The sequence below is a fragment of the Zingiber officinale genome, chromosome 1B, assembly GCF_018446385.1.
Source record: "Zingiber officinale cultivar Zhangliang chromosome 1B, Zo_v1.1, whole genome shotgun sequence".
Classification (NCBI taxonomy): Eukaryota; Viridiplantae; Streptophyta; class Magnoliopsida; order Zingiberales; family Zingiberaceae; genus Zingiber; species Zingiber officinale.
Window position 1 is genome coordinate 55,048,470 of NC_055986.1, and position 14,101 is coordinate 55,062,570.

General features: G+C 36.1%; 1 protein-coding gene across 1 annotated transcript; it reads left to right on the forward strand.

The window, feature by feature from the left end:
• The first annotated feature begins 5,436 nt into the window (after nt 1–5,436).
• On the forward strand, nt 5,437–6,775 carry LOC121967125 (WRKY transcription factor WRKY71-like). Its single transcript, XM_042517167.1, has 3 exons — nt 5,437–5,914; nt 5,997–6,113; nt 6,214–6,775. The coding sequence occupies exons 1-3, from the start codon at nt 5,501–5,503 to the stop codon at nt 6,562–6,564; spliced, it is 882 nt and encodes a 293-aa protein (XP_042373101.1). The 5' UTR covers nt 5,437–5,500; the 3' UTR covers nt 6,565–6,775.
• Nucleotides 6,776–14,101: the final 7,326 nt, after the last annotated feature.

A 14,101-nucleotide genomic window follows, 5' to 3' on the forward strand; every position in this document is an offset into this window, starting at 1 on the left:
CGTGGTGATGTTATTTCTTTTGTATGTTTGATATGTGTTCCAGCCGCCTGTGGCTGTGTATATTATGTTATGTATGTCAGTTTAAGGTCACCGGTACAGGGGAGACTCTGTCGAAATTTTTCGATAGGGTTTCTTCGAGGATTTTAATCATACCGGTTAAGTAGAGTTAGTAGTTAAGTAACGGTCATCCTTAGAGAGTAGTAGTAGTAAGAAGGGTGGTCGTTACAATACATGGTCTCAATATAGAAAAAATATTGGCAAACAAGGCAATTATGTTAGGTCATGCAATCACAAAATGCTAATCAAAATCCTAAACCAAAAATTCGTAGAGAAATGGTACTCACAACTTCCTTGGAGATTAGGACACGAGGCTGAGGATGGTTGAAGATAATGAAGCTAGAGAGGAGGCCGAAGAAGATGTTGAGTCCGCTAGCGCTGAGGAGGTCGGATATGAGCTGAGCTCATCGGAGTTGCGGAGGCCAGATCTAAGCTGAGGTCGCTAAAACTTGGGAGGGTGGATTTGAGGAGGCTGGAGCTAAGGACGTCGGACCTAAGGAGGCTAGACTTGAAGAGGTACGAGAAGAGGGAGTAAAAGCTAGAGACGGGATTAAGGACAGCGACACCGACAATACGTGGAGGGACGCTAGAGAACTAGCCAGAGATGATGTGCCATAGAGGAAGGACTGGGGAAGGATGGAGTTTGTTGGATAGAATAGTTAGAGAGAGAGGAGAGAGAAAGGAGAGATAGCATGAAAAGAAAAGTTGGGTTGGAAACCCTAAATTTGTCCAAATTTAACGATGGAATCAATTATTCCATCGTTGAGTTATGACTGAATCGACAGTTCTATCATTGGTCGACAATGGAATACTTGATCCTGTTCACTACAAAAATAATGATTTAGGGATGAAAATTTGGGATGAATATTTTTCGTCCCAAAATTACAACAAGTTTTGCGACAAAAATAAAATTTGACCCAAATTAGCAACGAAATCTGCAACAAAATATTTTCGGTGCAAATTCCCAACGAAAACTATTTTCATCGCAAAATTCGTCCTAGATTCTGGGACAAATCTAGGATTCATCCCAGATTCTGGGACGAATCTAGGATTCGTCCCAGATTGAAATTTTTTTAAAAATATTTAAAAAAATATTTAGGGATGTGTTCGTATCATTCTCTTGATTTGTCCCCAATTCTGGGATGAATGCTAGATTTGTCCCAGAATCAATCTTTTTTTTAAAAAAGAAAAAAAAAATTGAAAGCCTTAAATATGGATATAGAGATATCAAAATTTCATGATACAAGTTTCTATGTGTTCGTATCATTCTCTTGATCAAAAAAATGTCCTCATATATAATTTTGACCTAATATTTTGAGTGTGGTGATTTTTTAACCTGAATTTGATCTAATTCGGGTTAAAAAATCACCACACTAAATATATTAGGTTAAAATTATAGATGAGGACATATTTATGATTGGTACAAAATTAGAACCCCATAAAACTTGTTTTATGAAATTTCGACATCTCTAGGTCCATATTTAGTGTCTGATTAATTTTTCTTTTTCTTTTTTTTTTTTTAAATCTGGGACGAATCTTAGATTCATCCCAAAATCTTGGACGAATCCAAGATTCATCCCAAAATCTGGGACGAATCCAAGATTCATCCTAGACTTAAAAAAATCATTCGGAAGCCCTAAATATGGACCTAGAGATCTCAGAATTTTATAAAACAAGTTTCTATCCATTCCTATTTTTCTCCTGGTCATAAAAATATCCTAATCCTAAATTTTAATCTAATATATTGAGTGTGATGATTTTTTTAACATGAATATAACCTAATTCATGATAAAAAAAATCACCACACTCAATATATTATGTTAAAATTATGGATGAAGATATTTTTAAGATCATGAGAAAATTAGAAATCCATAGAAACTTATTTCATGAAATTCTGACATCTCTACATCGATATTTATGGCTTCCGATTGATTATTCTATTTTTTTTAATTTTTTAAAATCTGGAACGAATACTGGATTTGTCCCTAAATCTGGGATGAATATAAAAAATTGTCCCAAAATCTAGGATGAATCCATGAATTTGTCCCAAAATCTGGGGTGAATCCTGGATTCACCCCAGAATCAAAAAAATAATTAAGAAAATAAAAATTAATCGGAGGCTCTAAATATAGACCTAGAGATCTCAGAATTTCATGAAATAAGTTTTTGTATATTTATATTTTTCTCCTCATCATAAAAATATTATAATCCAGAATTTTAACCTAATATATTGAGTGTGGTGGTTTTTTTAACATGAATGTGATCTAATTCATGTTAAAAATTACCACACTCAATATATTAGATTAAAATTGTGGATTAGAATATTTTTATGATTAGGAGAAAACTAAGAACCCATAGAAATTTTTTTCATAAAATTTCGATATCTCTATTTCCATATTTAGTGAAACATAGATAGTTTACTATTAATTAAGTATGTTAACCTTCAACGCATGTTTGAATATGTGTCTAAAACTTAAAATATAGACCTACAAATGCCAGAATTTCATGAAACAAGAGTCTATGAGTTTCTAATTTACAACAAAGCAAATATTCATTCCAAAATTGTATACAATATTGCGACAAATAGATTTTTTGTTGTAAAATTAGCGACGAATTTGGGGACGAAAATATTATTCATCGTCAATTTGTACTCAAATTCGTTGCCAAATTTGCAACAAAAAAATATTTGTTCCAAAAGTTGGCAACAAGAAGTTGGGGACGAAAATTTTTTCGTTGAAGAATTCGTCCAAAAAAATTCTGCAACGAATTTTTTTTATAAATTCGTCCCAAAAAACTATATTTTTTGTAGGGATTGTTAATCCTTAATCTATTATTGATGGAATTTTCTTTATGTCATTCATCACCGACAGAATCATGATCCCGTTGTTACACCAGTCGTTAATATGGATTATTTTTGTAGTACTAAGCCACTGATTATTCTATCCTTACCTAGCTAAACACATGTATGCAATGATGATACTCAAAGACACATAGTTCAATATTACAAATCACTCCTACAGATTTAGAGAGAGGCAATAAAATATATTATAATATATAAAATATAGGTTGTAAATTAAATTTCATATGGGGCTAACGTGATTAAACATGGAAAAGAAAAAATTTTATCCCATAATTAACTTGCGAGACCACGCATGATTAAATCATATTTTTATTTCATCCTCATCTTATTTACATAACAAGACAAGACAAAACAATCTTACTCAAAATAAATTGGTTTGAGTTTAATTAGAACTAAGTAAATTGTCATCCCATCAGAAATGGCAATGTCATCTACATGTAAAAGTCTCCTAGTAAATTTGGTGCTCCAATTTTCAATTAAAAAAAAATTGCAAAAAGGTTGGAATCATCCTCATATATCTTGTTGGTATAATTGTGCACTAAGTGATTGAATTGGATCATGATTTTGGTGCTTTGGGCAAAGGGTTAATTTAGGATCATATTTTTTTTAATCTAAAATGTATATGAAGTTTAATTGAAATGCATCTAGAGACTTAGCGCGACTTGATGGCTTGAAGTTTGAAGATCAAACAAGGATGTTATGGAACAATTGAGAAATCACAAGACGATGAGTATAAAAGTGTCATTGAGTTGGAGGAAGCGAACTATTTAAGTGAAGCTAGGAGGATAACCAATGGAATGAATGGAGAGTTTACTGTATATGAGAAATGAATAACTTGACAAGAGATAGTCTGTTGGGCGTTACAAGAGACGAAGGGAAACGGAGTCCTTTCGTTTCTCTCATTGCTGCAAACTGCTGCAAACGCCAAGGAGACGAAGGGACGTCCTTTCTCCTTCGTCTTCCTTAGTCTTCTTATAAAGGTGCGTCCAAGCCTTTGAGAAGAGGATGAAAGAGATCGCAGCAGAAGGTTTGTGGAGGTGATCAGAGAGCGCAGGGAAGTTGTGAGGTGATCAGCGAGCGATAGAGAACGTCCAGAGGCTGGGATTTGGTTCGTGAAACAGTTCGAGGAGGTTCCGTGTGGTGATCTTCTCGGTGACTGCAGCAACGACCTCTTCGTCAACCGACGTCTTCAATTGCGATTTCTTCGGGAGATTACTGTGAATAGTTATCGCTTTCGTTTCGTTTTATTTCATGCTTTCAAAGATACAACATAGTCTAATAAGCGAAGGCGAGTTGTAAAGTAAAATCTTAAAAGAGTTGAGAGTTGTAAGGTTAGCTCTCAACTTAGATAAAGATTCAATTATTAGGATGATTATAATTAATAATCCACTCAGTTGAAGGTTACCTTCTGCTGATTGATGGTTGAGTTGATTAGGTAGTCGCCTCGAGTTGATTAACCAATGAACATAATATTTATAGCTGTGGTTGAATCGACTGAGCTAATTGTAGTCAAATTAGGACATAATCCAGTTGATTGCTAACTTCGCCGAAAAGGTAGAGATAGTTGCTGATCTAACAAAGCTAGATGGCAACGATCAAATGATCTAAGAAGTACATAAAATAATCAACTATGATGGAAACCAATTAACTGAATAGTCATTGGAACGTAGAGTAGAACCTAAAGCGATAATAAAAACACTTGAATGATAGTGAATCCATTTGACAACGACAGAGTAGTCGAATAATACGAGAAGTTGAAAATGATGGAATGCTATAAAAGAAAGACAAAAGAGAATATACAAAAGCTGACATTATTACTTATCATTCAAAATCTCTTGACCTCTCTTATATAGCCATAGTTTTAATCTTCAAACTTACACTTGTCTCATCTTTTAAAGAAGATTGCAAGAGATTTCTCTATCAAAAAAAATCTGAGAAAGAGAAAAAAACTAGTGAACTTTTTAAAGTAACTCATCGAAGAATTATAAGTCATGAAGAACAAAGGTTATGAACCAGGGTGTGAAATGTTAGTATTTATTTTCTTATCTTATTTAATTTTGTTATATTAATTGGTTGATTGACTTCCCATTGCAGAATTAGAGGTTATTCACCCTCCTATAACTATTTACTATTCAACCATTGCAGAATTGGACTCACTTATGTCTTGACCCTTCTTTCAGGTCAGACACACAATGACAATTATAAATTAACTAGACTTGTTTGTGTCATATATTTTCCTATTGAAACACAGCAAAGATTCAATGCAACTAATAATTCCAATTCCTATTCCAACCCCGTTAAATTAACTGATTTCTAGAATATTTTTTAATAGATATATATACACATATAAAATAAAATATAGAGAAAATGGCCAAAGCTGGTGTGCTTCCAGGAAGGACTGCTTTTAGCTTTCATGCCATTATTAGAACTCCATCTCTTACCATGTGTTTTGAATGTTCTAATGCTTTAGCAAAGTGGCCCCGCTTTTCCAACTCTATAAATTCCACCACCATTTCCAACTCCTCTAAAATCTCTATCTCATCATTCTGTAATTGATCTCCCCAGCAACGATCGATCTCCCTAATGGACTTGAAGTGGCTCAATCTCGACCTCAATATCAGCTCCCTCCACGACCCTCCGGCGAAGCCCGGCCCCGCTGATATCGAACGCCCCGACTTGAAGCAAGTGAAGGAGCTGGAGGCGGAGCTGGGCCGCGTCTCCGACGAGAACAAGCGCCTGAAGGAGATGCTCGCCTCCATGGCTGCCAACTACAGCGCGCTGCAGGGCCAGATGGCGGAGCTCACCTCCAAGGCCTCCGACGATGATGGCGGCGGCGACGCTTCCTCCTCCGAAGCCAAGAGGAAGCGACTCGCCGTCACCGACAGCAGCACCTCCAGCGAGGGGGAAGACTCCAGCTGTAAGCGCGTGAAGGAGGACCCCTGCAAGCCCCTACTCTCCAAGTTCTACGTCCGCACTGACCCTTCCGATTCCAGTCTGGTAATTAAAATCCTTTCCCAATGCTCCGTCTCAATTTCTCCTCTAGTTTTAACTCACTCCTCTGTTCTCGAATCTTAATCAGGTGGTCAAAGATGGGTATCAATGGAGGAAGTATGGCCAAAAAGTGACAAGAGATAACCCTTGCCCCAGAGCTTACTTCAGATGCTCCTTCGCTCCATCCTGCCCTGTCAAGAAGAAGGTGAACCGAGTTTCTCATCCATCTGAAACAGAGTCCCCTTAAAATTCAATCAAAATCTGATTTTTGATCTAACTGGATGATGAATTTTCGGGTTTCTCAGGTGCAGAGGAGCGCAGAGGAGACGTCCTTGTTTGTCGCCACCTACGAGGGCGAGCACAACCACAGCAAACCTTCTCAACCCCAATCCGGCCGCGGTGCGAGCAGCTTGGCCCACGAGCGAACTCTTCATCTTCCTCCTCCCGCGGCGGCGGCGCCGCCTGTGCCGAGCAAGGTGATGCTGGAGTTTAGCCAATCGAGGAGGATGCAGAAGTCGGAGTCGCCGCCGGAAGCAGAGCTCCCACGGAGCCTGGTGGAGCAAATGGCGGCGTCGCTGACGAACGACCCAGCCTTCAAGGACGCCGTGGCTGCGGCAGTCTCCGGCCGGATGTTCCAGCCACCCCCTCCCATGTAACAATTAGCAAATGCTTCCTATTCTGTTTTAATTATTTCTCTTTTTTTTTTAAAAAAAAAAAGAAAAGAAAAAAAGAGAGGGTTTTGTGGGGTTTCTCTTCATGAAAGATGATCATGAAGAGAGCAAGAATGTGAATAGAAATCTTGGGGCAGTTAAGAAACTAGATTTAGATTTGTCAAAACACAGAAATAAACAGCTCTGTTAGATGCAATTCCAGATTCCCTTTTAATTTCAAGCAAGTATGCCTCCTGTGATAATTGCATGATCAAATTCTCTGCCACAGTCAATAAAAATTCCAATACCATAATTCCGTAGAATTAATGAGAATGATTTTTGAACATTGGATAAGTCCAAAGAGACTGTCGGAACCTTCCTTCTAATTGAATGTATTCATGAATTGTGACTACATTGGCGGCTGCGCACCGACTGGGCCTCGGAAAAGTCAACAAACCGAGTCCAACGTCAAACACGTGTGGTTAGATTTCTGGTCAAAAAGGTCAAGTAGCAGGTCATTGTCGTAACAAGTGAATCATACACACGCAGGATATGTTATAATCTCTTATAAATTCTCTCTATTTATGTATATACACAGACGCGCTTGGGTAGAAGACTTTTCGATTTTGGTGAGCTGCTTTAGACGGGCGTGTGGGAAAAGTATTGACAATCTTTCTTCCACAAACACAATTGGTATTCAGTGACTCAACTTGGAATTCTTATCTTCTAAGATTAGTAGTCTTTATTTCCATTTTGGCTTGTTATTTTTACCTTTAACCGGATGGAATTTCCTAAACCACATAGAAGTGGCGCCCAATTAACTGTCGATTGCTCATAAATTTGCTACACAGAGGCCACACACAGGGCAAGTTTGTGTCGCGCAGACCGACCGCTCACAGCCAGCAGTGTTGAATCTCCACCCACGGGCCACGGCATAGGATATAACGTTTGGCCGCTTGCATGGGAAAGGCACGGATGACCGTGCTTGCCTCTCTCACGCTGTACGAATTGGTGGAATCAAGTTGGAATGTGTTAGCTTCATGGTCAGCACCAACTGTCGTTGGCTGCCTTAGCGAAGCACTCAAGGGCGCTTGTGCCTTTAAGCAAGTGAAGCTTCAAGTGTAAGATGGTCCACTAAAAAGGACCTGACCTCTTGCTCTAGCTCTTTCACTAGCTTTTGGGGAAAAGTGATGGACTATCCTGCCTCATGTGGTAAAAATCTATTGCCCTAATGAGATATGATGACTGGATCCTCCCAGCATACTGACTGATCTGGTATAGAATAACACACATTGATGTGTTCGACAAAGTCCTTCCGAAGCTCAGGCAAAGCAATCTCACCATTCTTCGAGCCCCTAGGCAAATTTCTTTTTAATCCTTTAATATTTTTTTTTTAAAAAAACTTCCCCGCCCTTTTTTGCAAACATGGGACCAATAGCGGCGAGTTTAAAATTTTTTTAAATAAATATAAATATTAATTTTAAAAAATAGATTTTTATATAAAAATTTAGTTTTTTGACTTTTAAATGTAAAATTATTAATTAAATTTATATATATAAATTTTAATAATAATTTTTGAATTGATAAAATTGGTAAATTATTTAATATTCTTGAAATATTGTTAATCTTAAAATTTAGTTTTTTTTTTTTTTTTGCTTTTTTAACATTCTACTTTGAATTGTATAAATAAAAAAAATCCTAATTCATATTCTTATTGAGGAAAAAAAGAAAGAGTGAGAAAAAAATATTACCGGTGGGAAAGGAGAAAAGTGTCCTATGAGAGTATCACCGACGAAGGAGGAGGAAATTATAGAGTTACTGATGAGGAAGGAAAATGACGCGGATAACTGATGAGAGAGGTGTTGGTGCAATCTTCCTTGGGTCAAGACTGACCAGGTTGACTAAGTTCGAGTTGGCTCGAGCTTGAGTTTCAATATTTAGATAATATGTATGAATAAGAAGTCAGGTAGGTCAAGGTTGACCGGAGACTTGATTACAATATATTTAATGAAGCTTGGTCAAGGTTGACCTAGTCAAGTGTGAAGTCTAGTTAGGTCAATGTTGACTAGATGACTGTAAGTGGTGAATAGTCTATCGAATGACTAACAATCCAAGTAGATCAAGGTGAATAGATGTTTCGCAAGTGGAAAATCATAAGAGGAGATAACCCTAGGTAAAGAGTCAATCCTAGGGGGAGATAACTCTAGGTACCTTGGGGAGGTAACCCTAGATAAAGAGGAAAACATTAGGGTGAGGTAACCCTAGGTAATGAGAAGTCTTGGAGGAGTGAACTCTGAGCAAAGTGAAAGTCCTATTGAGTGAAGCTAGGCCTTAGTGAGTGAAGTTAGGTGATGAAAGACCTGATCAGTGAAGCCAAATAATGGAACCCTAGGAGGAGGTAACCCTAGGTAGTGTGAAGTCGCGCTATCAACCGGACCATCTAATTTTGGTAAACCTAAGTATAGTTTTACCAACACTATTTTGCATTACTATTATTTGATATTGTACTAATTTAGCATTACAAGAAAAGACTTGTAGATCACGTGATCAGACATTGAGTAGAGAAAGTCCAAACATATCTGAAGAACCAGATGTTTAGTAAGTGAGTTGAGGTAAACTACTGAAGGTAATAAAGTGAGGTCATGTCCCATTAGGGGCAAACCTTAGATACTGATCCAACTGAAGAAACTAACAGTGATTTAAGTTGAGATTAAGACAATTCTAATTGTCTGAATCTTGCATACTATATTTGTACTAAACTTATCTTGCAGAATTATGTTCTAACTCTATTTTGTAGGGTAAATATTATTTTTGTTTACCAACATTGATTTGCAAAAAATGATGTTCCGTCGATGTAACAAAGGTGTTCAGTAAACGGATCAAAGAAACATTAAAACTGTAAAATTTGAATCAAAATATAAAAGGAAAAAGTTGTTCAGCCGACGGATAAAGCCTTATCAGTCAACGAAAGACTATGGTCTTAAGGATTGGGCGAATCATATCTAAGCAAATAGGGAAAACAAGGTTTAGTTGATGGAAAGATCTTGATCCGTTGGTGGAACACTGAGATTTTCATGATCTAACGGATCAGATCACCGTAAAACAAAGAAGGAATAGTGGATTCATTGACGAATATAAGGATCATTTGACAGATAGGTTTAGTTGATGGAATGAGCCCTATAAAAGAAACCCTCGAGCTCTAAGCCAGATAGAACTTCTGCCTTATGATTTTCTACTACGCATTCACTGCTCGTGCAAGCTGTGACTACTACAACGCTGGAAGGCTTCCGACAACTACACTTTATCTTGTATTTATTCGTTGTTGGTATTGTTGGATTGTTACATACGTGAGAGGGAGGGGGTGAATCACATGATTTTAAAAAACTTGTCTTTTTTGTTTTATAAAATAAGTATGCAGTAGAAAACTAAACATGAAAACAGAACAAACAAGAACTCGATTGATTACTTGGTTTGAAGCCTTTGAAGACTCCTACTCCAAGACCCATGATCCCTTGAACCATATTGATAGACAATTCACTATAATCCTCTTTCGAAACTGCCAAAAGGGGGAAACAAGTATAATAGAAAAAGGATAGGATAAGTGTAAGAAGCTACACTTTCCTTTTAAGCAATAATTAAGTACACAAGGAAAACTTCGTTACCCAACACTTGTAGATTGTTAGATAGAGCTCAGTGTTGGATGACTTCTCAGTAGTAGTCGAGCACAACAATATCTTAGCAGAGCAGCAGCATGAAGTCGAAGCAGTCGGAATGTCGAACGAATGTATAGAAGCTTGTAGAAGAGATGGTATGAGTTGTATTGAAGCTTTGGTCGTGTAGCCCTCTTAAAGAGGGTTGAAGGCGCCTTCCATAGCACTAGAGGCACCTTCCATTGGCAAAGTTTAATCCTGAGAAAATCGTGTCTTATCGTCACTGAGGTCTTCTGTGTTATCCGACCGAAGGCGCCTTCCAAGCTCTTAAAGCCGCCTTCCATCGCCCAACTCAAAGTGCCTTCCTTCACATGGAAGACACATCGGGTATTGTTCACCTAAGGTTTTTTGTGCTCGTTTTATCCTGCAAAATATGTTAGTTAAATATAGAATATCTAGCCTATAAAATAAAGTTAGCACAATAATAAGATAGTAGTAATAATGAGTTCCTATCCTTCCAAAACCAAGAACTAGCCATGGCCTTAATTTAGGTTTATAAAATGGACCTAAATTGGACTTGCACCTAAAGTCCTAAATTGGAACTCGTCCTCACTGGAACACTCTCCTCTAGTGGCTTACCTTACATACCTTGCAAAATCGCTTGACTCTACCTCAGTCCACTAAATCTGTCGGCTAGTTGTCAGGTCCGTAGATCCAACTGGGCTTCACCCAGCTGTTAGGTCCCGAGGACCCAACCCAAAATCCCACCAGATATTAGGTCACTTCTTGACCTATCTAAACTTCTACCCCAGCTATCAGGTCTTTCAGACCTAGATGGATTTTAGTCTGGTGTCAGACTAGTCAAGTCCTACACACTTGGTAGAGAGGTTAGATCACAATACATCTAATATTAATCCACTTGTCATTCATCAAAACTCAAGTTTGATCATTTGTGCCAATTTCACTAACAATCTCCTCCATTTCGATGTAATAATATCCTAGGCTAAAGTCAGAAAAATATGCAAAAAGAAATAGCAATAAAAATGATTCAAGAGAAAAATTAAGTAACTTCAATTTCTATTTTATTCTCTCGATTATTTTAGGGTTAAGATTTTCAAAGTTTTGAATTTTCTTTAGTTTTTCTTACTTAAGCCTTACCCTCCCTCTTTGGCATTCATCAAACACATATAAATAAGTAAGTGTAAGCAAACAAGAAGGCATATCAAGCAACAAATTTTTTAAAGTTTTTCATAACAACTTGTAGGTCTATTTCAAGGAGGAGTTAATGATAAGAAAAATTTTCAAAGTATTTTGAAAGGAATTTTCATAAATTTATAAAAGGTTTTCAAAATTTTGACAATTGAATTTTGTAAAAACAAACCATTTTGCAAAGCTAAATTTTGCAAAAATTTTACAAACTATTTTCAAGACAAATTTTAAAACACTTTTCAAAAGTTATTTTTAAAATAATTTTCAGAAAGGTGTTGTAAAGTATTTTTTAAGTTAAATTTTTCAAGACAACTTTTGAAAAGAGTTTTTCAAATTATTTTTTAAAAATATTTTTTTAAGTAATTTTTAAACATTTTGAAGGTTATAAAATAATTTTGAAAGGTTGTAAAATTTTCCAAAATTGACAAAATTTTTCAAGGAAACTACCAAAGAAGGTTATAAAGTAAGTTTCAAAACACTTTTCATTTCATTTTTCAAAATAGACATTTGAAACAGCATAAAAGTATTTTTCAAAGCAAGTTTTAAAAGTATTTTACAAATTTAAAGTTAATTTTCAAAACTATTAAGGTCAATATTGCAAAAGAGAGTTTTTCACTACTTTTGAAAATAGAAAATTTTGTAACATATTTTGAAATGACATTTATCTCAAAATATAAAAATTTCATAGAAAAATAATGATTTTGAAATATCTTCCAGCTTGACCTGATATTATTTTGAAAATAATGTTTATCTAAAAATTGTCCTTAAATGTCTAACCTTTAGTTACTAGAAGGTAGCACCGTTCACTTGGTTAGTCAAGTTATGTACTATTGTCCAGTTAGATTTTTACTCAAAAAATAACTACTTAACTTGATCAATGTATTGTAATATTTTTTGCCAAGACTTATGTTGATGCACTAATATAAACATCTGATATCTAAACAAAAGGCTTATGCATCTCATGTCATTCTAAGTTTTTGAATACACAATCAAGGCAGACCTAGTATGTTTGTGAGATGCTTGTTACTTAAATCTATATGACCATACTTTCTAGGGGTTTGTCGTAAACTAAGGTTAAAATAAATTTTGAAATACTAGAGAAATGAAATTTTTTAAAGAAATATAAATAAGAGTAGCCTAGTATTTGAAAATTTATTTGATAATAAAAGTCCTAGTCTATCATGCACATTCCCAATTTTCTTCTTAAGTTACTAAATTAAGATTTTGGCAGTGGTTTAATGAAGATATCAGTCAAATTTGAATTCGACTCAACATAGTTGAGTTCAATATCTTTTTTGGCAACGTGATCTCTAATGAAGTCATGTTTAATTTCAATATGTTTGATTCTTAAATGATGCACTAGATTTTTAGTTAAGTTGATTAAACTTACATTATCAATAAAGATTTTTTATATTTTTATGTTCTAAGTTAAAATCTTTTAATGTGTGCATCATCCATAATAATTATGCCACACACTCGCCCATTGCAATGTACTCTGCTTCAATAGTAGATAAAGCAACACAATGTTATTTTCTACTAAACCAGTTAACAAGTGATGATCCAAGTAGTTGATATCCACCACTTGTATTTTTTTGATGTAACTTACAGTCAATATAACCAGAGTCAGAGTAACCTAGAAGTTTAAAATTAGGTGTTCTAGGATACTAAATTCCTATATTTGGTGTGCCTTTCAAGTACCTAATGATTCTTTTTACATTAGTCAAGTGAGATTCCTTAGCACAGGTGTAACACCCGTAAATTTCCTCTCTTCCAAAAGAGCCAAAAGAAATAGAAGAAGAAAAAAAAATAAAAATATATACATAAATAACCCGGGCTAGGATTTGAACCCTAGACCATTAATCTAAGATTGGTTTAAGTAGCCATTAGGGTGGTTGTAAAGCATCAAATTGGAAATAGGAAACTATTCATTATATGTAGATTATGTGTGAAGAGATGCTTTAACTTCTACTTAGTTTAAAAGGGAATGGAAGAGACCAAAACCTAACTTTTCATTTCCTCTTCTCCTCCCTAGCCGAAATTTCCTCTTCCCCTTTCTTTTTAGTCTTCGGCCAAGAACCTTAGAGTTCCAAGTTTCTAAGTTCTTCAAGAGGAGAATCTAAGAGGAGAGTTTTTATAAGGATTAGTACGCATGTGAAGAGTGACTTGGAGATTAAGGCACACAAGAGAGGATTGTCTTTCCTACATCCTATAATAGTAAGATATAGCGAAAGGATGTAAGTACTACTTGTTAGGACCTTCGGATGGCTAGAGAGGGGGGGTGTGAATAGCCTCTTCGCAAACTTACACAAATTTTCTTCCAGAACTTTGTTAGCACAGCGGAAATAAGCAAAAATAAACTAATACAAGGAAGAAAACAAAACACCACTAACACAATGATGTACGAGGTTCGGGGATAACTTGCCCCTACTCCTCGGCGTGTCCGTAAGGTGGACGATCCCTTGATCTTTCGGTAGATCAACCCCCGGACAGATTCCGGCTAAGTATTTCTCCTTCTCGGTGGAGAAACCTCTCCACAAAGTCTCAAAAGGATTTAAATGAAGCACAAGACTTACAGAGTTTGGTGGCTACTATGAATGCACAATTAACTTGCAGCCACAATGAAAACAGAGCTTAAAGAAGCGGATCCTCAGCGAAGAGCTCCACACGGCACTCTTGCTTAATCG